Source organism: Bactrocera dorsalis, chromosome 2 (genome assembly GCF_023373825.1).
Source record: "Bactrocera dorsalis isolate Fly_Bdor chromosome 2, ASM2337382v1, whole genome shotgun sequence".
Classification (NCBI taxonomy): domain Eukaryota; kingdom Metazoa; phylum Arthropoda; class Insecta; order Diptera; family Tephritidae; genus Bactrocera; species Bactrocera dorsalis.
In genome coordinates, this window is record NC_064304.1 from 79,378,125 (window position 1) to 79,403,130 (window position 25,006).

Consider the following 25,006-nt stretch of genomic DNA (forward strand, 5'->3'; position numbering starts at 1 on the left):
ACAAAGATATACTGTTACGAGCTAAAAATGATCCGTAATTTTAATTGAGATAACTCAAATGCAATATTTGCCGATATATCCAACATAGTCACCTGGAAGCTCGAAAATCTTTATATAAGGTATATGGGGACTCGAGGAAGTATTGACCCGTTTCAACTCATTTTTGATACACATAATTACTATTGTCAGAAAAGGATTCTCTTGAATTTATATTGTATATCATATTGCATATAAGGTGGCATACTTTAAAGGAATTATTAGTGTAAAATTGTATCCCATTATATTAATTACTATTTGTGTACTAGAAGGTAAAAGAATTAAATGGAATTTAAAATTGTGTTATATGGAAAGTAGACATTTTCACACTGTGACATAGGAATATGAGAGGAATGCTACGTACTAAATTTATCCGAAATTGGTCGGTCGGGCCCCGAGATTTGTGCTTATTCGCTTTAAATATACAGAAACGATACAAAAAATAAGTTTGAATGCTGAAAAATAATATTTAATATTTAGTTGTAAAAGCTTTGTTATTTTCAGCAGCTTGTAGACGTTTGGGCATTGAATCAACCAATTTTTTATAATCTGGGGTTATTTTCCTTCAATCACTTTGGAAAGCGCTTTATAAGGTAAAAATATGTTGAAATTTGAGGACAATGCTGGAGCTTCAGTACTTTTGTCCAATTTCAGAGAGCCCATATTCATGTAAAATGTGCTTTATGCTTTGGGTTAATTTTATACTCTCGCAACAAAGTTGCTAAGGAGAGTATTATATGTAGTTTTGTTCACATAACGGTTGTTTGTAAGTCCTAAAACTAAAAGAGTCAGATATAGGGTTATATATACCAAAGTGATCAGGGTGACGGGTAGAGTTGAAATCCGGATGTCTGTCTGTCCGTCCGTCCGTGCAAGCTGTAACTTGAGTAAAAATTGAGATATCATGATGAAACTTGGTACACGTATTTCTTGGCTCTATAAGAAGGTTAAGTTCGAAGATGGGCAAAATCGGCCCACTGCCACGCCCACAAAAAGGCGAAAACCGAAAACCTATAAAGTGTCATAACTAAGCCATAAATAAAGATATTAAAGTGAAATTTGGCACAAAGGATCGCATTAGGGAGGGGCATATTTGGACGTAATTTTTTTGGAAAAGTGGACGTGGCCCCGCCCCCTACTAAGTTTTTTGTACATATCTCGGAAACTACTATAGCTATGTCAACCAAACTTTATAGAGTCGTTTCCTTTAGGCATTTCCATATACAGTTCAAAAATTGAAGAAATCGGATAATAACCACGCCCACCTCCCACACAAAGGTTAAGTTGAAAATCACTAAAAGTGCGTTAACCGACTAACAAAAAACGTCAGTAACACTAAATTTTACGGAAGAAATGGCAGAAGGAAGCTGCACCCAAGTTTTTTTTTTTAATTGAAAATGGGCGTGTCGTCGCCCACTTATGGACCAAAAACCATATCTCAGGAACTACTAATCTAATTAATTTTACAGCAAAATAAAAAAATATGTAAATGACGGATAATGAAATCTCGATTATCACTTTATCATGCGAGAGTATAAAATGTTCGGTGACACCCGAACTTAGCCCTTCCTTACTAGTTAGCTTATAGCTTAAATATACTTGCAATACCTACTTTTTCGCTCTTTTTGAGATTGTTCTTAAGCATATTAAGATACTTCCACTAATCCATACAACCATCGATAAACACTACATTTCCCACACCTAGGACAAACATAGGTACATACATCTCCATAACATGACAGAACTCCCGGCATGCATATCTGTTTCATGTACTGTGTTTCTTCCACACAGAAACACCACGTATACTTTTTATTCGATCCGTTCATTACAAAAAAATAATTACAATTGTTAAAATTTTTATACTCTCGCAACAAAGTTGCTAAAGAGAGTATTATAGTTTTGTTCACATAACGGTTGTTTGTAAGTCCTAAAACTAAAAGAGTCAGATATAGGGTTATATATACTAAAGTGATCAGGGTGACGAGTAGAGTTGAAATCCGGATGTCTGTCTGTCCGTCCGTCCGTCCGTGCAAGCTGTAACTTGAGTAAAAATTGAAATATAATGATGAAACTTGGTACACGTATTTCTTGGCTCCATAAGAAGGTTAAGTTCGAAGATGGGAAAAATCGGCCCACTGCCACGCCCACAAAATGGCGGAAACCAAAAACCTATAAAGTGTCATAACTAAGCCATAAATAAAGATATTAAAATGAAATTTGGCACAAAGGATCACATTAAGGAGGAGCATATTTCTATCTAATTTTTTTTGGAAAAGTGGGCGTGGCCCCGCCCCCTACTAAGTTTTTTGTATATATCTCGGAAACTACTATAGCTATGTCAACCAAACTCTATAGCGTCGTTTCCTTCAGGCACTTCCATATACAGTTTAAAAATGTAAGAAATCGGATAATAACCACGCCCACCTCCCATACAAAGGTTATGTTGAAAATCACTAAAAGTGCGTTAACCGACTAACAAAAAACGTCAGAAACACAAAATTTTACGGAAGAAATGGCAGGAGGATGCCACACCAAGGCTTTTTTTAAAAATTGAAAATGGGCGTGGCGTCGCCCACTTATGGACCAAAAACCATATCTCAGGAACTAATCGACCGATTTCAATGAATTTCGGTATATAATATTTTCTTAATCATCCTGATGACATGTACGAAATATGGGTGAAATCGGTTCACAACCACGCCTTCTTCCAATATAACACTATTTGAATTCCATCTGATGCCTTCTCTGTATAATATATACATTAGGAACCAATGATGATAGCGAAATAAAACCTTACACAAATACGGTATTTGAGCTGAGGTATCCCTTGTGGAAAAATTGTCGTGATCGGACTATAACTTTTCAAGGTCCCTGATATCGAACACGAAGAACTCAGTGCCTAACCTAACCTAACCTAATTTTTCACCGAAAATATCGGTAAATCTCTCAGAATTTAATTCTAATTAATTTTACAGCAAAATAAAAAAATATGTAAATGACGGATACTTAAATCTCGATTATCACTTTATCAAGCGAGAGTATAAAATGTTCGGTGACACCCGAACTTAGCGCTTTCTTACTTGTTAATATTTGGATTCAATTATTGTTATTTAAATGTACATATACCATTACTACTTTTTGGTAACGCTGAAACATGCTTCTCAGTGGTGTTAAAAAAACTAGATATGTACTACCAAACTGAATTGTACTATATGTATAGTATGTACATACCGCACAGTCTCATACACTCACATTGTTTTTGATCGCTGTACTTGTAACACCATGGATTTTTCAACACATAATGCAATGCATTGCCAAGACATTTTCCAACTGGGTAACGTGCGAGAAGTATGTATGCCAGATAAGTTGCATATGTGTGCATGTACATATATAAAACAAAAATCTAAGTTACAGGTACATTTGGTTAGAAAATATCTAGATACTAGTGTATTGGCATAACAGTTTTGCGGTCACTTACTTATGTACGTTCACTTAGGTACATTAAGTGCTAGGTACATAAGTACATTTAATACTTAAATTGTCGCGAATACCTCTGTTTGCATTTCTTCCATTTACGTATCTTTTATCTGCTGTGGAAAACTACTTTTGTATAAATATTTCATACTTTATGTGCGTACATACAAGTACATAATATGTACACTCTTTCCTACCAATACAGTAACCACTGAATTATTGCAACTCTTCAAATTCTGGACTGAGCACGACTCAAATTTTTAACTGTGAAAACAATTTATTTTTTATGCTCTTCCAAAATATTAAACAAGTATAACTTTTTTGTTTATGTAACTAATACTTCTACGGTTACATAACGGTATTGTAAATTTAAAATACGAATAATGTTAATCAGTCTTTGCTTAATTAAGATAGTCCATATTTAAATAACTCGATTCATTCTTTTAGATAATTTATACATAAATTTTACTTTATACTAGACTAATATATGTACGTAAAAGTTATTATTTAAAATAAAGTGAAGAGTTTTCGTGTATCTTGTAAAAATGCATCGTAGTTGCTACGAAGACCTCTTAAATTAATAACATCTCTACTAGCACTAGAAAGTAAGCGTTATTCTTACCAGATTTCAATCTATAAACCACACTTGCAGAGGTGTGTGGTAATCAAGTAGCTACTGTGTGCCATATAATCATATAAATACATAAAACATGTATAAATTCTTTCTTATAAAAATACATTTATACGCCTTAGACTCGTACAAATCTAAAATGCTGGTATAATGTATAAAAAATCTGGAGCACTCTTCATGTAGAGCACATGAACTCCACTTAGTGTCAACATTCATAAAACAGATTAGATTATGAACTATATAATACAATTTCGCAAAGAAAGTATGTTTATTCTTCATATGGATTTTCATAAAATATAACACATTTTTTAATTTAATTGTATATTTTTTGTTAATTCTGCAACGTTAACTAAAAATTTTAGATTTTTAAAAATGTCTCTGCTTAAGTGAACTAATCATAATGTGATGTTTTAAGAAAGTCAGATGTTTGTTTGTTTCGTTTGTAATATTGAATACAATTTGTAAAAGATTCCTCTATAAATGTTTTTGAATTAAAAGCAGTTAACGGTGCTAAAAGCAGGGACAAAATAGAAGCCACAATAAATTTATTAATTTTATATAAAATACAAATTCTACAGAAATTTTTATATTTTACCTTTCAGCTGAAACTAATTTACTGGACGGTTTATCAATATGCTAAGGGATCATCTCAATGTGACCCTTCGGAAAATCACTGATTTTCGCGACTTTTTATGAATTTGTTGAAATTAACTAATCTGTCCGGTTTTTTATATAAATAAATACTTTCATGACGAATACAAAATTATTATTTTTTATGTTTTTTTTTTTGCCTAAATAAATTGTTAAAATGACACGAAAAGATGATTAATCTGCAATATGGAGAGTTTGTTTGAAATTTGACAAAATATCGGCGGTTTAAACAAAAAGTACGATTTTTTCGACAGTTAGAATTAAGTTAAAAAAATGCTCTCCAAATTGGAACTAGACATCTTCAAAACTCTTCCTTTGAGAGTGGAAACCGTTTTGGAAAACACCATTCTGAGAAAAACGCGTTTAAAGAACGTCTCGCTTCGTTCCCCACTCTGTTCCCTTTCTACAAGAAACGCTGTAGCGACCGTAATAATTTTAATTTCAAAATTTGAGAGAATGTTTATTATATGTATATACATATATTATCCGATAATGCAAAACAAAAATGATTTTTCGAAAGTTTCACACTGAGACGGTCCCTTAAAACTTTCAAATGCTACATTCTCAATAAATTGACCGAATCAGCCGTTCATACGTAGGCTGCTATGTAAGTTATCGACTTGTATTGTACAAGTCTAAAAAAAGATTTTTTCGTTGGTCGCAAGACCTTTATTGAATCACCAAAACATTAATACTAAAACTTAATTCAATAAGTATTGGAATTGGTAATGGTCGGCGCATGCCGGATGTTGTTGCAAGTGTTTTATTTTGCTTATTCCTTTTTTAGGTCGATCCAGAATTTTGATCGGCGCATGCTGATATTGACAATTTTGCTGAGCGCGCATCTGGGCTATTTCCCAGTTCTTTGTAATTGTTGACTTAGCGCAATAGTGTTGGTGTCAGCTTTGGTTTCAACTTAGCTGGTGCTAACTTATATATTTCTGGCCTAGGCAACATTAAGTATTGCCAGGTGCAATCTAACATTTCCATTGGAAAGTTTGACATTTTTTAGCATAACATCACTCAGAACGTTTTGTCATTTAATCGTGAATTGTTTTATTTACAGGGAATTAAAAAATCTTTGTATGGCTATGAAGCACTATCCTATAGCACTGTGAAAAACTGGTACAACGAATTCAATCGGGGCCGACGCTCGCTCAAACACGAATTCCGTGAAGGTCGTCCAAAAACAGCCGTTGTGCCAGAAAACATCGATGCCGTACGTGAACTGATAATGCAAGACCGTCATGTAACATACCTTCAGATAGAGGCATGCCTATGCATTTCTCCCACCAGCATACTTTCGAGATTGCATGAACATCTGGCCGTAAAAAAGGTTTGTTCTCGTTGGATCCCGCACAATTTGACAATCGCTCAAAAAAAGGCTCGTGTGGATTGGTGTAAAGAAATGCTGAAAAAATACGATCGCGGTGCTTCAAAAGACGTTTATAAAATCGCCACAGGTGACGAATCATGGATCTATGCGTATAATCCCGAAACAAAACAGCAATCGACCGTGTGGGTCTTCCAAGACTAGCCAAATCCAACGTCATGTGGCGACTGTTCCGCTTGAGCAACGTAGGACGGTCAATTCTGAGTGGTACACTACCATTTGTTTGCCTGAAGTATTCGGAGAAATTCGAAAAACGAACAAGAGAAGACGAATCATTGTGCACCATGACAATGCGAGCTCTCACACATTGGCTCAAACCAGCGCCTTTTTGACCGGCCAAAACGTCGAATTGATGGGTCATCCGCCGTACAGCCCTGACTTGGCACCCAATGACTTCTTTTTATTCCCACACATCAAGAAAATAATGCGTGGTCAACGATTTTTGTCGCCAGAAGATGCTGTTGAAGCATTCAAAAACCATGTTTTGGAGGTGTCTCAATCGGAGTGGAAAAAGTGCTTCGAAAATTGGTTTGAGCGCATGCAAAAGTGTATAAATCTTGATGGAGAATATTTTGAAAAACAATAAAACCATTTTCGTTGATAAATATTCCTATTTTCATTATTAGGCCAGAAATATATATAGCAGCCCTCGTATATCACTAGATTCTGCAATGGGTGCTTTCTTGGCCTTGCATATTTCGGTATAGGATTTTTGCCTTTTTGTCATTGTGCAATCTTGCAAGAACAAGAGAATCCCCCTATTATATGTCGAAAATTAAAATACACACGTTCTTATGGGAACAGTTATTTACATAGAAGATAGCATGACTTCACGGCAGCAGGCTTGCAAATTTTTTAGTATTTTGATTCATTCTTAGTATTTAAATTTATAACATTACAACTTTTTGGTAACACTACAATATGCTCCTCTATGTGGCTGAAAATAACAGACAAAACCTGCCAATTCGCATACCAGGCTGAAACGTACTGTAAGTACCGCACAGTCCCATACACACACATTATTTTTGGTCGTTATACTGGTAATCAATTTAGATGATAGCACGACTTCTTGGCAGCAGGCTTCCAATTGTCGCCGTCGCTAAATTAAAACCATTTCTTATTTTGACGAAAGCAATGAGCAGCTGTGGTGTTGCCAACAAGTCTGACGTTATTTTACCAACAGAAGCATACAATAGCTTGATATACATATGTATCATTTGTAATAACAATCGATGATTTAAAACAAATGAATCGACCTATTTACTTATTTTTTGCACATAAAATTTCACTTTTAACAAAATATTAAAATCTCATTCAGGAGAATAGTTTTAGTGCGGCAACACTGAAACTGGCTTCAAAACGTCATTTGCACACAAGAAAGTTTCGATGTCATGCAATCGTCTTTTTGTTCAAATCGTGAAAGTTGAAATTTTAAATAAGTGCACATGCTTAGTAGAGCATATCGTAAGCGAGTTTCGAATCAGCTCATTTACTATTGGTCAGAAACATGCCTTGGTAGACCACTTCAAGCTCTCCTCAAATGTCATTGGTTTCTGAAATAGGAATGTGAAGATTTGCTTTCAGTTAATAACAATATAATTTAATGATACAAAGTTTGAGTTCAGGGCGGTAAAGTTTGCGTTCATCGGTTAACAATCGGCAAGATACTCTAACAATGTATAAGAATTGATTATATAACTAATTTTTCTTCTTCTTTACTAGCGCAGCCGCTGTCTCTTAATTCGCTGAACTATGTCAATGCCGGCGTATATCTCATGTAGCTCATCGTTCCATCGAATGCGATAATCGCCGTGGCCAGCAAGTAAAGGACCATAAATCTTTCGCAGAACCTTTATCTCAAAAATTCGTAACGTCGACTCATCAAATGTTGTCATCGCCCATGCCTCTGCGCCATGTAGGAGGACGGGAATAATGAGTGACTTATAGAGTTTAGTTTTCGTTCGTCGAGAGAGGACTTTACTTTACTAATTCCCTACTCTGTTCAATGTACCACCTGTTGGCACGAGCTATTCTGCGTTGGATTTCGACGCTGACATTGTTGTTGCTGTTAATACTGGTTCCAAGATAGACGAAATTATCTACAAGTTATAACTGTCACAGTGACAGTGTTTGTTTGATGACAGGAGATGTTTCGTCTTTGCCTTGTTCACTGCCAGACCCATTTGCTTTGCTTCCACTCTTATTAAAGATGGTACCTTCTCTATTTAGATCAGCAGTTCGAATTATTTTCTCCAGCAGCAGATTGAAGAAGTCGCACGACAGGGAGTCGCCTTGTCAGAAAGCTCGTTTGGTATCGAACGGGTCGGAGAGATCCTTCCGGATCCTGGCGGAGCTTTTGGTATTGCTCAGGTAGGTTTGCGGGGATACCAAAATCACACCTCGCGGCATAAAGGCAGCTCATTTTCGTGCTGTCAAAAGCAGTTTTGAAATCGACGAAAAGGTGGTATGTGTCGATTCGCTTTTCACGGGTCTTTTTCAAGATTTGGCGCATGGTGAATATCTGGTCAGTTGTTGATTTTGCAGGCCGAAACCAACACTGATAAGGCCCAATCAGTTTATTGACGGTAGGCTTTAATCTTTCACACAAAAGGCTCGATAGAACCTTATATGCGATATTTAAGAGACTTATCCCACGGTAATTGACACAGATTTTGGGGTCCCCTTCTTTGTGGATTGGGCAGGGCATACTTAAATTCCAATCGTTTTGCATGCTTTCGTCCGACCATATTTTACAAAGAAGCTGATGCAAGCTCCTTATCCGTTCTTCGCCGCCGTGTTTGAATAGCTCGCCCTGCAATCCATCAGCCCCGCTGCTTTGTTGTTCTTCAGACGGTTAATTGCTACTCGATTTGGGAATCGGGTTCGCCTTCTCGTGGGAATATGCTTTCACTGCCATTCAGCATGCTGGAGAAGTCTTCCTTCCATAGTTTTAGTATGCTCTGGTCATCGGTTACTAAATCACCTCTGTGGATTCTACAAGAGTATGCTCCAGTCTTGAAACCTTATGTTAGTCGTCACATTTTTTCGTAGAATGTTCGAACATTACCTCTGTCGGTCAGTTTGTCAAGCTCTTCATACCCGCGCATTTATTCCTCTCACCTTTTTGTGTCTGCAAATGCGTCTCGCTTCCCTCTTCAACTCTCGGTATCTATCCCATACCACAAAGAGCTTGAAATATCGTCCCATATTTCTCTTATACCGAGTTGTTGACGATTTTCTGTTTCCGGTAAAATTTTTTGTAATTCTTCTACGATAACATCTTTGAGCATATCCTTCCTGCTGATTTGCAAAATATCATTTACAAACAAGAAAAAGATGGAAAACTGGAAAATTTTTCCAAACCTGGTATACCGAACGGGACCAAATTAAAAACTTTAATAGCATAAATAACCCAACCATTCCACAACCAGATCGTTTCGAATGGCGATATCTTGGAACAAAAGCACAATGACGCCCAAAGATGTTTAGAAATAAGGGTTTTGTTTTGATTGCTCCTGTTTATCCATAACTATTCACAGTAGTAAGGGGCACCTCTGATCAAAAAGTTCTTGAAAAAGTGGGCCTGGTCCTGCCCTCTATTAAGTTTAATGTACATATGGAGATATATACTAAAACTACAACAACCAAATTTTCTGAGCAGAAAAATTTGTTAATACATATTAAGTTTGTCACGAAGTTTATAACACCCAGAAGGAAGCGTCTGAGACCCTATAAAGTATATACATACATATATGATCAGTACGTTGAGCCGAGTCGATTTAGCCTTGTTCGTCTGTCTGTAGGCATATACACGAACTAGTCCCTCAGTTTTTAAGATATCGTTTTGAAATTTTGTAAACGTCATTTTCTTTTCAAGAAGCTGCCATATAAACTGAACCATCGGAATCAAATTCTTGTATGAAAAACTTTCACATTTGACAATGTATCTTCACAAAAGTTGGCACAGGTTATTTTCTAAGATAATAATATAATCTTCGACAAAATTGTTCAGATCGAATTACTATAGCATATAGCTTCCATACAAACTGGACACATAGTTACTAAAAGAAATGCACCTGTGAAGGGTATATTAGCTTCGGTGTAGCCGAAGTTAACATTTTTTCTTGTTTCTTTATGCTGGATGTATCATATACTTATATTTGAGTTATTTCAAGAAATTTACAAAACGTGTTTTACTCATATGTAACATTATATATTTGTGCCAAAAATAGATAATACTACGCATAATGATTTTCGTTTTTCTAACAAATCTTATACCGAATTTGTAGATTCCGATCCTCTGGTTGACGTTTTACATCTTAAGGTATTTCCCTGGCTCTGATTTTTGCAAGTTGCAAAAATAAAATGTTTAGTTGCATCCGAACTTAGCCCTTTCTTACTTGTTTATATTATATTAGTTTTTTTAATTAATTAAGCTTTACAATTTTTATTTTAATAAATTCTAAATTTATTAATGTAATGACTATAGAAAACGAGTACCATATGTATTGAAGGTATTTTAGCACCACACTTGGAAATAAGAAATTAAAATACTAAATATATAAAATACGTAAATTTTTATTATTATTTTAGCCACTACTGGTGCGATCTTGGATTCACGTTGTTATCTTGAAGGTGGCGGTTCAGCAGAGAGCTTTCTCGCCAATGAAGATCTGGAAGTAGGAGCTATTATTGGAAAGCTACGAATAAATGGAAATCCCGAAATAGAAGGAGGTGATATTGATTTATCTCTACGCGAAAAAGACGCTCCAATAAAAATAATATCAAGCACCAAAGATTTGTCTCTAACTGTGGAATTGGACAAGGAAGGAGTTCTGGGACCCTCATCAGTTTATGTAAATGTTATTTGTACTCGTCGTCGATCTACTGATCCGGTAAGTGCTTGTCCTACTCGTATCAACCAAATTTTTTTAATTCTTCTTATATGAATGCATTTGAAAAATAAGTTGTGTATACTATATAGTGACGAATTTACTTCACACTCTACCTAATTGAAAGTGACATATTCATTTCACACTCCACTTAAATGAATCCAATTACTTTGGCACAGCCACTTTTAAATAAACAAATAAATATCAAAAGTAACAATAAACGATTCTGGGCGATCTCGCTCACATAATATAAACAAATAAGCAATAGTAATATCGGTATTCTGCTTGAGGCGATTGTCTCATGTCTCTAATTGTCACAATCTTCATTTAGTGACTCTGTTAGTCAGGAGTCTCATTTTGGTATTCTGGCAGATACAGTAAAGTAGTATACTGTATAGTAGTAAATGAAGATTGTGACAATTAGAGACATCAAGCAGAATACCGATATATGTAAGTATAGTTAATACTATTGCGGTTTTCAACCCAACTGCATTTCAGTCGAAGTTTAAAAATTCCGTATTGCCAACTTCAACTCAATCCGTCAAAAAAAATTGCGGTTGAAGTATGATCGAACTTCAACTTTTTTTGGTATTACTGTACAAGTGGGGTTGACTAGTATATAAATAAGCTTCGACTTAAATATTAAAGAAAAATGGAGAACGTGTAAAATAACTATTTTAATCAATGTTAAATTAATTTTAATTAATATTTTTTATAAATTTTTAGAAAAAATAAAGTTACAACCAAAAAGCAATTCGAAAAATTGGTGGAGTTAATGGAGAAGTTTCCAGAAGTAGGAAGAGGAAAGCCACAATTTGGAAATTTTTGTACCATAGTTTAAGTTTATATTGAAGAATGCAGTGATATTTTATATTTTTGTACCATAGTTTAAGTTTACATTAAACAAGAAAAAACGTTAACTTCGGTTGCACCGAAGCTAAATACCTTTCACAGGTGCATTTCTGGTAGTAACTATCTGTTCAGTTTGTATGGCAGCTATATGCTATAGTAATTCGATCTGAACAATTTCTTCGGAGATTACATTGTTGCTCTAGAAAATAATCTATACCAAATTTGGTGAAGATACATTGTCAAATGTCAAAGTTTTCCATACAAGAACTTGATTCCGATCGTTCAGTTTATATGGCAGCTATATGCTATAGTGGTCCGATATCGGCCGTTCCGACAAATGAGCAGCTTCTTGAAGAGAAAATGACGTTTGCAAAATTTCAAAAGGATATCTTAAAAACTGAGGGACTAGTTCGTATATATACAGACAGACAAACGGACAGACAGACGGACATGGCTAAATCGACTCAGCTCAACATACTGATCATTTATATATATACTTTATAGGGTCTCCGATGGTTCCTTTTGGGTGTTACAAACATCGTGACAAACTTATTGTTATTAAATGAATTTATTTAAATAAAATTTAAATATATGCCTGAATAAATAGCACATTAGAAAGAATAAATGAAATTTAATATTTTAATTATTTAGAGGGAAGTCATAATATTATTGCGAATTATTCGAGCCGTATCCTCTTCTTCTCTTTCTATGTCCAAAACATCATTGGTCATTGTAGTATTTGAAGTAGATGGTATTTCTTCCGGAGATTCCACTTGAAAGTCTTGGCAAATGTTGTGCAATGCGCAACAAGCATTCACAATTTGCGTAACCTTTTCAGGAGTGTAATGTAAACCTTGTACAGATAAAAGACATCGAAATCTACTCTTGAGTACACCAATTGTCCGCTCTACAATATTCCGGGCTTGAGTGTACTGTATTGTAGCGTGCTTGGGGTGAAGAAGCTTCCGCCAAGCGATAAGGCGTCATTAAAAATTTGTACAGAGGATAGCCAGCATCGCCTAAGAAATTACATTACTCCAATTTTTTAGCAATAAATACGATAAAGTCTTACACAAGATCGAAGTGTTATTCTGTATGTTGTTCTGTAAATGCACTTTCAAATCGCTAACATTGAAAACAAAAGAGTCATGATTTGCGCCTGCATGCCTAGCATCCACATACCGAATAGACATTTTCTAATCACAAAACTAAACATTTTAAGAAATTATACTATTTTGTTTCTAATATAATTCAGATTTTATACATACAATCATCACGTTTAAACTGTAGTAGCCCTTTCTGTTAAGATAAAGATGTTGCACTTCTTTTCTTGGTGATTTTTCGAATGTCAAGAATCGATTCTTAATCGACTTCGACTACTGAAGATCGATTACAAAAAATCGATTATTTTACGAGAAAACTCGATTTTCGAGTAGAATGGGAATCGAGTTTACCATCCCCACTGGCAGCCATCGCTTGCACATATAATAACCTCCGCACAATAACCACCACAAAAAAAATGATTTTTTTTCCATGTTATGTTGTGTTATATGTTATATGGAAAACAGAAAATTTGAAAGAGGCACCTCATAATATTAATATTAAGAGCTCATCTTTTGAGTGACGTTGTTTTTCACATTTTCGAAAGTTTTGAGCCTGTTTTTCAGTTGAAAAAAAAGGTTGCCTCAGAATGACACACCCTAATATATACATACGTATAAAGCGTAAAAGGCATAAGTATGGGCTGGAAATACGAGTAGTCTAACTCCCTTCAATTGTAATTTTTACCCACATTAGCCCTTACATCGTGCTTAACTTAAATATTATTTCATACTGTATGAGGAAGTACTATTTTTTTTTTTTTTTTAATTAATTTCTTAAAACTTTTTCACACAAGTCGTTCGATAAAACCAGCCGCTTACTCAATTTTTTCCATAATATGTTAAAAGCGTGAAAAATCGAAAAAGAAGTACTTAAAGTCAAAATTAGGAGCTCAAATTATCAGAGGCTTTTTCAGCATAAAAAAACAAAACTTTCATGTGTCCGTGAAGGAATAAAAAAAAATGTAAATTTTATATATTTATATTGATGAATTAAATTCTATGTGGGTATTGTGTTTCATTTTATTATTTCATTCATTTATTACCTGTGGTAATTTACATACATACATATGTCGACAGCATACGGTACACAAACTCGTGTCGGTAGTTTACATTCACACTGACAACAAGCCTTATACTTTGAAAGTTGTTTCCAAAGCTAAACAATGCGGTGAAAGCATAGATTTTTAAGAAAGTTAATTTAGCAGAACACTTTTATAGACACACATTCTATATACTATATATGTATGTATGTAATATACTATGTGTAGTATAACATATGTATGGAAATAAGTATACAGCTCACGCTCGAAAACGTGAACTAATTAAAACCAAGATAGTTCACATTTGCGAAATGTTAAGTTTTTCGAATACCCAAAAATAATAAGTTAATATATGCATGTTTACACATTCAAATTCACATTTTAATATTGTTTCGTATACGTAGTACATATTAATTTCTACTTAAAGGATATGTTGGGAAATGTAAGTTATTTAAAATAATAACTCATACTTTTTGTACTCTCAGTTTTTTTTTTTTTTAATAATTGAAATACAGCTTTGTTCTTTAGGAGTATCAGTACATTTACATCGTTTTGATCGACGTCTTCATATTAGCTTTATTGAAAATTTCAACTGCTTTATTTGGTTTCATTTTCCCCGGTGTCTCTGAGATGCTGTCTTCGTTTGATTCGTCCTGTGGTTCAATATCGTCGTCCGCATTATCTACTTAAATATCTTCGTTTCTTTCACGAATGGTTGGTAACTTATATATCTTTGAGCATTTCTGCGGACAAAAACAAATCTTAGGATTTAAACTGTGCAAGAGATCGATTGTGTTGCTCAACAAGGAGCGAAGTTCAGCTTCCCATTTCTATTTTAAAATCACCAACGACATACTATCTTCAGGATCATCATCGTTTTCCACGAAATTAAAAATATTCTTCCAGCAATTAGCTAGGGTTTATTTACTCACATGGCTCCAAGCACTTTTCAAAAGATGTATTGCAGTTCTTATTGTTAGCTACTATTGAATCTTGGAGGCTGTTTCTGTAGTGCAGCTTCGTGATAATAAACCATACTCATCAGCATTATACAGCTGATCGCTGACCAAATCGAATTCGGTTATTTTCTTTTCGCCTGATATTCCATCGGTATCGTAAAATTCAGCTTCGTTTTCCTTTAATTTTGAATACAGGTTTTTGTTTTTTTTAAGTATTAAAGCACTTACTGGCCAGTTCTTATTTTTCATACGAGTAAACCAAGCTTTCTCTATTTTGGACGGCTCTGACGAATGCAATATTTTTCTTTTTCCACGCCCTGTTGTTTAGACATTTTAAAAGCATTTGTCTTTTTTGCTTTAATGCCTCAAATTGTGGTTTTAGCAACATTATATTTCTTCGCTTAGAACGTCACACCCACCCTTGTAAATGACCGAGAATTCGAGAATTCAGCTGTTTTACCGTCTAGCACTCAGGTTTCTTAGAACTCATTTTTACGCTGAAACGCTTCTTATAAATCTGGACTGAAATTTGTAGCCCGTTACAAGAAACCACAAAAAAAAAAGAAACGTAGTTTACTATTTTGAGTATCCCTAAATCCAAAACAAGTAAGGAAGGGCTAAGTTCGGGTGTCACCGAACATTTTATACTTTCGCATGATAAAGTGATAATCCAGATTTCATTATCCGTCATTTACATATTTTTTTTATTTTGCTGTAAAATTAATTAGAAATTCTGAAGAGATTTACCGATATTTTCGGTCAAAAATTAGATTAGGTTAGGTTGGGCACTGAGTTCTTCGTTTTCGATATCAGGGACCTTGAAAAGTTATAGTCCGATCACGGCAATTTTTCCACAAGGGATACCTCAGCTCAAATACCGTATTTGTGTAAAGTTTTATTCCGCTATGATCATTGGTTCCTAATGTATATATTATACAGAGAAGGCATCAGATGGAATTCAAAATAGCGTTATATTGGAAGAAGGCGTGGTTGTGAACCGATTTCGCCCATATTTCGTACATGTCATTAGGGTGTTAAAAAAATAGTATATACCAAATTTCATTAAAATCGGTGGAGTAGTTCCTGAGATATGGTTTTTGGTCCATAAGTGGGCGACGCCACGCCCATTTTCAATTTTTAAAAGAAGCCTGGGTGCAGCTTCCTTCTGCCATTTCTTTCGTAAAATTTAGTGTTTCTGACGTTTTTGATTAGTCGGTTAACGCACTTTTAGTGGTTTTCAACATAACCTTTGTATGGGAGGTGGGCGTGGTTATTATCCGATTTCTTCCATTTTTGAACTGTATATGGAAATGCCTAAAGGAAACGACTCTATAAAGTTTGGTTGACATAGCTATAGTAGTTTCCGAGATATTTACAAAAAACTTTTTAGGGGGCGGGGCCACGCCCACTTTTCCAAAAAAATTACGTCCGAATATGCCCCTCCCTAATGCGGTCCTTTGTGCCAAATTTCACTTTAATATCTTTATTTATGGCTTAGTTATGACACTTTATAGGTTTTCGGTTTCCGCCATTTTGTGGGCGTGGCAGTGAGCCGATTTTGCCCATCTTCGAACTTAACCTTCTTATGGAGCCAAGAAATACGTGTTCCAAGTTTCATCATGATATCTCAATTTTTACTCAAGTTACAGCTTGCCCGGACGGACGGACGGACAGACAGACATCCGGATTTCAACTCTACTCGTCACCCTGATCACTTTGGTATATATAACCCTATATCTGACTCCTTTAGTTTTAGGACTTACAAACAACCGTTATGTGAACAAAACTATAATACTCTCTTTAGCAACTTTGTTGCGAGAGTATAATTATTTAAGGTCGATGGCAGAATTCTTACAAATATTGAAACGTTTTTGGTTCATGTTTTAGAGCTTTCTTGCCTTGTTCACGAAAAGTAGCTACCTTTATGCCGCGTTGTCTGAATTTGGTATCCCCGCAAAATTATTCGTCTATCTTGGAACCAGTATCAACACCACCAACAATGTCAGCCTGGAAATCCAACGCAGAATAACTCCTGCCACCAGGTGCTACTTAGGACTAAGTAGGCAATTGAGAAGAAAAGTCCTCTCTCGACGAACGAAAACTAAACTCTATAACTCACTCATTATTCCCGCGTTCTGCGAAAGATTTATGGTCCTTTGCGCGTTGGCCACGGCGAACATCGGATTCGATGGAACGATGAGCTGTATGAGACATACGACGACAGTGACATATGTAGTTCAGCGAATTAAAAGACAGCGATTACGCTGGCTAGGTCATGTTGTCCAATTGGACGAAAACATTCCAGCTCCGAAAGTGTCCGACGCAGTACCCCCTGGAGGAAGCAGAGAAAGAGAAAGATCCCCACTCCGTTGGAAAGAACAGGTGGAGAAAGACCTGGCTTCGCTTGGAATCTCCCATTGGCGTTACGAGGCGAAAAGAAGAAACGATTGGCGCGCTGTTGTTAACTCGGCTATAATCGCGAAAGCGGTGTCTATGCCAGTGAAGAAAAAGAAGAGTAAAATAGTTGAATAATTTATTGAAATTACACATAAGAAAAGGTCCTTTACTATGTCCACGATTGCGGCCTCAATTTTGATCTAAGAAAAAAATTTCAAAAAGATTATTAATTTGTAGTTAGAAAAGTCGCTATCGCGCTATGGAAGCTTTTTTTTGAAAACTGACAAAATGGTGACGATTTGAATAAAAAGTATCGAATTGGAACTATTTTTTGATAGTTTTTCGTAGAAAAAATGGGAAGATTTCAAAAAAAAAAAAACTTTCATAGCGCGATAGAGAATGACTTTAAAAGTGTTTCTAAATTGGAACTAGATATCTTCAAAACTGTTCTTTTGAGAGTAAATACCGTTTTGAAAAACCCCATTTAAAAGCGTTTAAAAATTATCTCGATCCATTCCCTTTCTTTAATAATTTGAATTTGACAGGATATTTATTACAGCGTATACTATCCGAAAAAAATCGATTTATCGAAAATTTCACACTGAGACGACCCCTTTTAGTAACAAGAAATCATAATTTGTAAGAAGAGATTGTTGTGTTCATCTGTATTATATATTCAAAGCTGAAATTTGCTTGTTTCCTAAGGATCGAGCTAGTTTTTTATTTTATAAACACATTTTATGAAGTTCTCTTTAAAATATATAATGGCGTTTTGCAACAATTGACAATTTTCTTTTATACGAATTTGTCGGGTATAGATTATCGCCTATGAATGTCAGAATCAGCCGTTGCAAACAACATTTTTCACATATAATATATTTTATACACTACGACTTCGACTATATCATATTATATAAAATAACAATGTATACTAAATGACTCGGCTATAATCGCATAAGCGGTGTCTGCGCCAATTAAGAAGAAGAACAATCTATACTCAAGAAATTATAGGACTGATTTTCTTTCGCCGCGACTGTACTTCGGAGCGTGCGCGCACCGACTGGATTCGGTAGAGGGTGTTAATTGCTAACGAACGAGCGGCTGGTCAGTTCTCTCCGGCCACCTGGAGAGTCAGTACAAACATTTTCGCGGGACGTGTTTCTGTGAGTGGTGCAATCCGAAAATGCAGCGTTGGTTAGAGGTTAGATCTGCAACAGAGACATTTGATATGATCAAGCAGGCTTACCCAGATGTTGCTTCAGCAAGAAGTGGTGTGTTTCGGAGACAATCTTCCGAGTGGCACATGCCGGCGTTTCCTCGCCCAAAAAAGGGAATAATGAGCAAATCGAAAGTGAAAAGATGCTCATTGCCGTTTTTGACATCAGAGACATCGTCCACTATGAATTTGTTCCATGAATATGGATAAACCGTCAACGCCAAGTTTTACGAAAGTTCAATCGGGTCCGACAAGACATCGCAGCCGTTTGGAAGTTGCACCACGCTTTCAGCTCACACCGCTTTTCTTGTTCGCTTCAGCTCACACCGCTTTTCTTGTGACCAGCTACCTAATCAAGGCCGGCATCCCAACGCTTCCGCTTCCAAGCAGCATGCATCTCGGCTCTCAAGGCAAGAAGAATGTCTTCCGTGCTTGGAAATAGCGCTGGCAGCGCTGCATCGACGCAGAAGAAGCCTATTTGGAAAGTTTTTAAAGAATTGTAACGATTGGTTCAATAAAATTTTTTAAATCGACTTAGTCCTATTACTATCCGGACAAACGCTGTAAATTATCTCCGTAATTCGTTCAGATGGGATCACTATTTTCCTTGTTTGAAAGCATTTGCAACTCCTAGACGATCGTTTTTTCTAAAATAATAGAGAATCCGGTACCAAACAAAATTCAACCAAAACATTCATTTTACCGCTCTGACATACTTATACATATCAGGCACTTCAGCGCTGTCAGCTGTAAGTGCTGCAAGCTAATGCTCCATTTGCATTAATAGTAATACTTCACTATTATTACTTATAATAAATAAATAAATTTTAATTTAGGAACTCTTCAATAATATGGACGATCAAAGTAATGATTTTCGTATTTGCTTTTCAGAGTTTTGTGATTCCGGTTAATGTACGCGTAATCGATGTCAATGACAACTCCCCGATTTGGATAAGTGCACCATATACCGTAACGCTTTCTGAAGTTACTGTAACCGGTACAAGAATACTACAAGGTGCACATGCAGAAGACGCAGATCAACCAGGTCCATTTTCTACGGTCGAATACCAAATATTACCCGGGCCGTATTCGGATTTTGTCCAGTTTTTGAACCCTCTCGAAGGTACATTAGTACTAAAAAAGTCGTTGGACTACGAAACTATGCAAAATTTTACAGTGAAACTTAGGGCTCAAGATCAGGGTAGTCCGCCAAAATATACGGACACAACACTAAGAGTAGTGATTACAGATGCAGATGACCAAAACCCTAAATTTCAATATAACTCCTACACTGGAGAGCTCCCGAGCGATGGACGTCCCGGTGATTTAAGGTTACGTCCAGAACCCATAAACGCTGTGGACCAGGATGAAGGCATATGTGCTCCTATTCAGTATACAATTGTTCAATCACAGGATACGACATACTTTCGAATAAACCCTCATAGCGGCATTATAACATTACTGACACCCATTGGCTATGCGGATCTAGTTAACGGTGCGACACTAGTGGTGAAGGCAACACAAATAGACAACGCCGATCGCTATGCTTTAACAACCGTTATGTTAACACGGCAAGGAGTGCGTTCTGATTTAAGTGCGCTGTCATTTGTGCAGAAAAAGTTTTTCATGCGAATACGCGAAGATACGGCTGTGGGAAATCGCATTTTAGCATTGCCCTCTAACAAACCGGGAAAACACTTAAAATATACAATATTGGATCCTGTAAATTCTCAATTTTTTAGTGTGGGTTCATTGGGTGAAGTTATATTAGTTAAGCCTCTCGACTATGAGAAGATGACAAAACATAATTTTCAAGTAATGGCAACGGATGGTTTAACAAATATTACTGCAGATATAACGATGGAAGTTATCGATGTAAATGACTGGGAGCCTAGATTTCGAGAGACACATTACGAGTTTGTGATTCCAAAGAACGTAAGTACATATGTACATTTGAAGTCCTTTTCCAAGAGAAATCCTTAACCAAGTAGATTTATATATGTAGTTCTTCCTGAAATTCCCTAACTAAATATACTCACATTACAGTTGGACATCTGCATATGTATGTATCTATCACGTCTTCCAGATAACTCCTCAACTAATGAACCGATTTGAATAAAATTTAACACATTGTTTTCATTTCGATCCAACTTAAAATACAGCATATTTTATATATATGATAAGAGTAAAAACAATTCATAAACAAAAAAAAATATGATATAAATATTTCATCAAAATTCATTTTTTGTTAAAGTTATTGAATTTTCTGAAGTCAAAGAAAAATGTTCGTATAGATATTTTTTCACCGTCTGTTTGTTTAAATAATAATATTTTACATAAGTTTTTATTAAACAATTGAAATTTTTCATGTGTTCTTCACGCTAAAAAAACTCAAAAGTGCATGACACAATACGGAAAATATTCACCTTTAATGATCTGAAAAAAAATTTGTTTATTCATGCCATTCCAAAGATATTGAATTTCCCCCCTTTCACTCTTAAAACGTGCAGATCCATCGATGCGCAGTGCGCTTCGTAAACTCCCGACATCTGTGCCGCAAGAAAAGCATAAAATTATAAGGAAAATAATCAATAGCTCTAATAGAGTACTCGTAAAATAAATTATTGTAAATAATAATGTACATATAGACGAACATAATTAGAATAATGTATAATTTACATTTCTTTGTATTTTTATTTTGCCGCAAATTAAGAGATACAGTTTTTTAGTACAAGCAAAATTTTGCAGATTATCAAAGGTGAATATTTTCCGCGTTGTGTCACATACTTTTCAGTTTTTTTAGCGTGAAGAACACAAAGAAATGTCAATAGTTTAATAAAAAATTATAATTATTTAAAATATTATTATTTAAACAAATGGACGGTGAAAAAATATCTATAATATAGCACGAATAGTTTTCTTTGACTTCACAAAATCGATTTATCTCTAGTAGTTTATGAGAAATTAATTTTACAATTTTATTTTGCTCTAACCTTCAATAACTTTAACAGAAAAAAAGAATTTTAACGATATATTTATGTCACGGGGTATGCTTCTGGCCCCCCTAATAAACTGCTAATTTTCAAATTCGGTGATTTTGCGAAATTTCCCTGGATCACCTGATATGGTTTGATCCAAATCTGAAGTCTGTACACCCTTCTCCTAGTCCTATATATTTATAACGTAATATCATTCAACATGACTATAGTTCCTGAACTCGGATTAGTCAGTATATTTTAGTCCAAAATATCTTATTTTACCAAATTCTATTCTAAATACAATTTAGCAGGCTCTTCACTCGTCATCTGAATCATTGGAAGGTGTAATTATTGGAAAAGTAGAAGCAGCCGATGGGGATCGTAACGACAAACTTGAGCTATCGTTGAAAGGACAACACGCTGGTCTTTTTGAAATAGATACTAAGGGATGCATTTACATGCGTCCTGAGGAGTTACAAGGGCTTAATGAATCCACAGTTCATTTAATAGCCACAGCAACTGATTCAGGGATTCCACCACGTAGTACCTCTGTGCCAGTCACTGTGACCATGGAAAGACTCGCAATTGCTCAAACGTCTTGGAGTACCAGTTTCATAGGAATGTTAGGCATAATCATAAGTGTATTTATTATTATTATTATAATTCTCACATGTTACATAATCCACTCAAAAAGCAAACGGCGAAAGGGCACACCACCTTTAGGAAGAAATCGGGTCCACAGCCACGCACACAGCACAATGTCTTCCGCAAACTTGGTTACTCACGAAAAAATTTCCAATAATGGTACTGGAACTGTTGTCACGAGCGGCAATAGTGGAGTTTCTGTACTGCATATGAAGCATGACGGTAATATATCAATGTCAAACCCAATTAGCAGTGGTCTAAATCATTCCGCAATTGGCAAGGGTCTGGTAACGAATTTGGAACATGAAGCTAAGGGTGATCAGGAGCGTGATCGGGAAAGACAGCGAGAAAGTTATGCGGCGACAGTAAGAAGTAAGTTTAAGTTTAGTACTGTTATGTAATTATTGCCAAGAGCATCATTAGTCATTCTTCCAGGTATAGTGTCACGAGCCTCTGCCAATGGGCAGTTGTACGAAGAAGATGAAATAGAGAATGACTCCCTTTCAAACAAGAACAGGGAATCAGGTAACAACAATAAAGAAACAGCGTGGGAAGAGTCAAGTAGTTTGCAAAGAGGAGCAACTTCTATACCAAATTTAGACTGTAGTATCGTTAGAGCTTCAAATCTTCTGGCGGCAACAGAAATAATGGGCTCTTCGGAAAATAATTTAACTGTATATTTTTAGACATTTTGAAAATCAATCAAAAACTTTCCCTCAATCCTCCTTGTTGTCGAAACTGGAAAATTTTCATAGTAATTGATAATTTTTAGATTTGTTTATTTAGTCATATATATAATATATAATAATATAGTCATTTGAATAATTGTCATTCCATGTCTTCAACGAAAACAGTTACAGTTATTATGAATTTCCCACTTTATACTTCCACATTAAAATTTTGTATATGAAAACTTAAATTCATTGGCGAAGTACATACGTCAGTTCGCCGGTGGAATTATATTTATTATTGTTTCTCTAAGAATTACTTGTAATAAAAATCTGTGTCTGTGTATATTTTGAAAAAGCATAAGTGGATATAGGATAAATGGGACGGTTGGAGTTACATACCTACAGAACATAGAACAGTAAAAATACCAAATTACTTCAGTTTAAGTCGACTTATAATTCCTTAAAATATGTCAATACTTATTTACATGTAAATATTTGCTCAATAATGTATTTATTTAGTATTTATTAAAATACAAATTCTTGTGAACGAAAATTTAGTTGATTAGTTAATTCTTACGTTAGTCAAGCATTAGCACCAGAAATAAAGATATGCCCAACTCTCCTGTCCCAGGAAATGTGAGAACCGCTCACCAACGTTTGAAAAACTACGCTACTCCCGTAGAATATCATTTTGCTATTGCTACCGCTCTCACTTTGTCGGGAGCCATAGCATAACAATGTAAAAGTATGTGCCCTGCTCTGCTTCGAGTTTTGTAAAAAGGTAGATAGGTAAAAACTATAGCAAAAAATGAAGTGCTGTGCTCTGCTCTAGCGTAGCGGTAGCAAAAAATTAGAGAGCATAGCTAATAAAAATTTTCATTTGCTACAGCTCCACATGTGTAGCAAAAATATATGAAACGTGCAAGACCGATAATAAAAAATGAAAACCAATGAAACTCAAAGAAAATGCGAAGTTTAAATATATTCAGTGGAGTAGCCACAACTTCGGGCGCCCGGGGCCAAGGATGTTCTGCCGCCCCCCTTTATCTACAAAACAAAAGTGAATTTTTAAAAAATATCTTCGACATTAAGAAGCCACGCAAATTCTGAAGTTTCAAAATTTTCACAATACGGTTTTTGAGGAAATTGATAGTAAATTTACAAGACATCTTATTAAAAGCCATAGAAAAAACACCGCAAGCTCGAAAACAGTTTTTAATAGTCGATTTACTGATATTTGTCCAGGCTTTATGAGCAATATTCATTGCATATGGCATATGGAATAATCCTTTTTTTCCTCGATGCTTTCAAGCAGTTTAACAACAACTTCTTTACGGTACAATGTTTTGAAACTTTTGATTATGCCTTTGTCGAGTGGTTGCAAAACTGAAGTGGTGTTAGGTGGGAGAAATTCAGTCTACACATTGCTCAAAGGTTCCATTGCAGTGTGGGCGGTGCAATTATCAATAAATAATAAAATCTTTCTATTTTGTTTTATCATTTGTTGGTTCACCAATTGTAGCCATTAAAGAAATAAATTACGTGTCATCCATGACTTTGAATTTTTACCGTTAAAGTTTAGCGAACGTCTTGATGTTTTTAAAGCATCTGGGTTTCATGGATTTACCAATAATTAATGGTTTAAATTTTTCTGACCCATCCATATTTGCAGCAAGCAACAGAGTAAGACGATCCTTGCTCAATTCGCCACCATGACAACTTTGGCCTTTTAAAGACAAAGTGCGATCAGGAAGACACTTGTAAAAAAGACCTGTTTCATCCGCGTTGAAAATATTCTTGGGCTCATAATTCTCTATTAACTTTTGAATGCTTTCTCTCCATTGAACGCACACTTCATCATCAACGGCCGCGCTTTCACCGCAAACTTTTTTGAAACTTACATTATTTCTCTTCTTGAAATTGCCCAACCAGCCATTACTTGCGTTGAATTGTGTTAAGCCAAATTTTGCGGCATACACCTTTGCTTTTTCTTTTAGTAAATGTCCTCCAACTGGAATAGTATTAGATTCTCGGCATTGCAAAAACCAAGTGAGTACTCTCTTTTCTA

At 35.4% G+C, this 25,006-nt stretch overlaps 1 protein-coding gene and 1 long non-coding RNA gene across 11 annotated transcripts in view; one reads left to right on the top strand and one right to left on the bottom strand.

Moving 5' to 3' along the window:
* Window positions 1–23,281, top strand: part of LOC105228730 (protocadherin beta-9) — a 28,701-nt gene extending 5,420 nt beyond the window's left edge. For 4 of the 10 annotated variants that reach the window (XM_049448784.1, XM_049448785.1, XM_049448786.1 and 1 more), the window contains 4 exons: window positions 10,779–11,080; window positions 19,536–20,579; window positions 21,931–22,639; window positions 22,691–23,281. In XM_049448784.1, the coding sequence (XP_049304741.1) occupies window positions 10,779–11,080; window positions 19,536–20,579; window positions 21,931–22,639; window positions 22,691–22,953 (2,318 nt within the window). In that variant the 3' untranslated portion in view covers window positions 22,954–23,281. The remainder of the gene's footprint in view (window positions 1–10,778; window positions 11,081–19,535; window positions 20,580–21,930; window positions 22,640–22,690) is intronic. The other 6 variants (XR_007421758.1, XR_007421757.1, XM_049448792.1 and 3 more) reach the window with 6 other exon arrangements.
* On the bottom strand, window positions 11,087–13,418 carry LOC125776504 (uncharacterized). Its single transcript, XR_007421768.1, has 3 exons — window positions 13,198–13,418; window positions 13,002–13,137; window positions 11,087–12,948 (listed from the first exon to the last, which is right to left on the bottom strand). It is a non-coding gene; the product is annotated as an uncharacterized LOC125776504 (long non-coding RNA).
* Window positions 23,282–25,006: the final 1,725 nt, after the last annotated feature.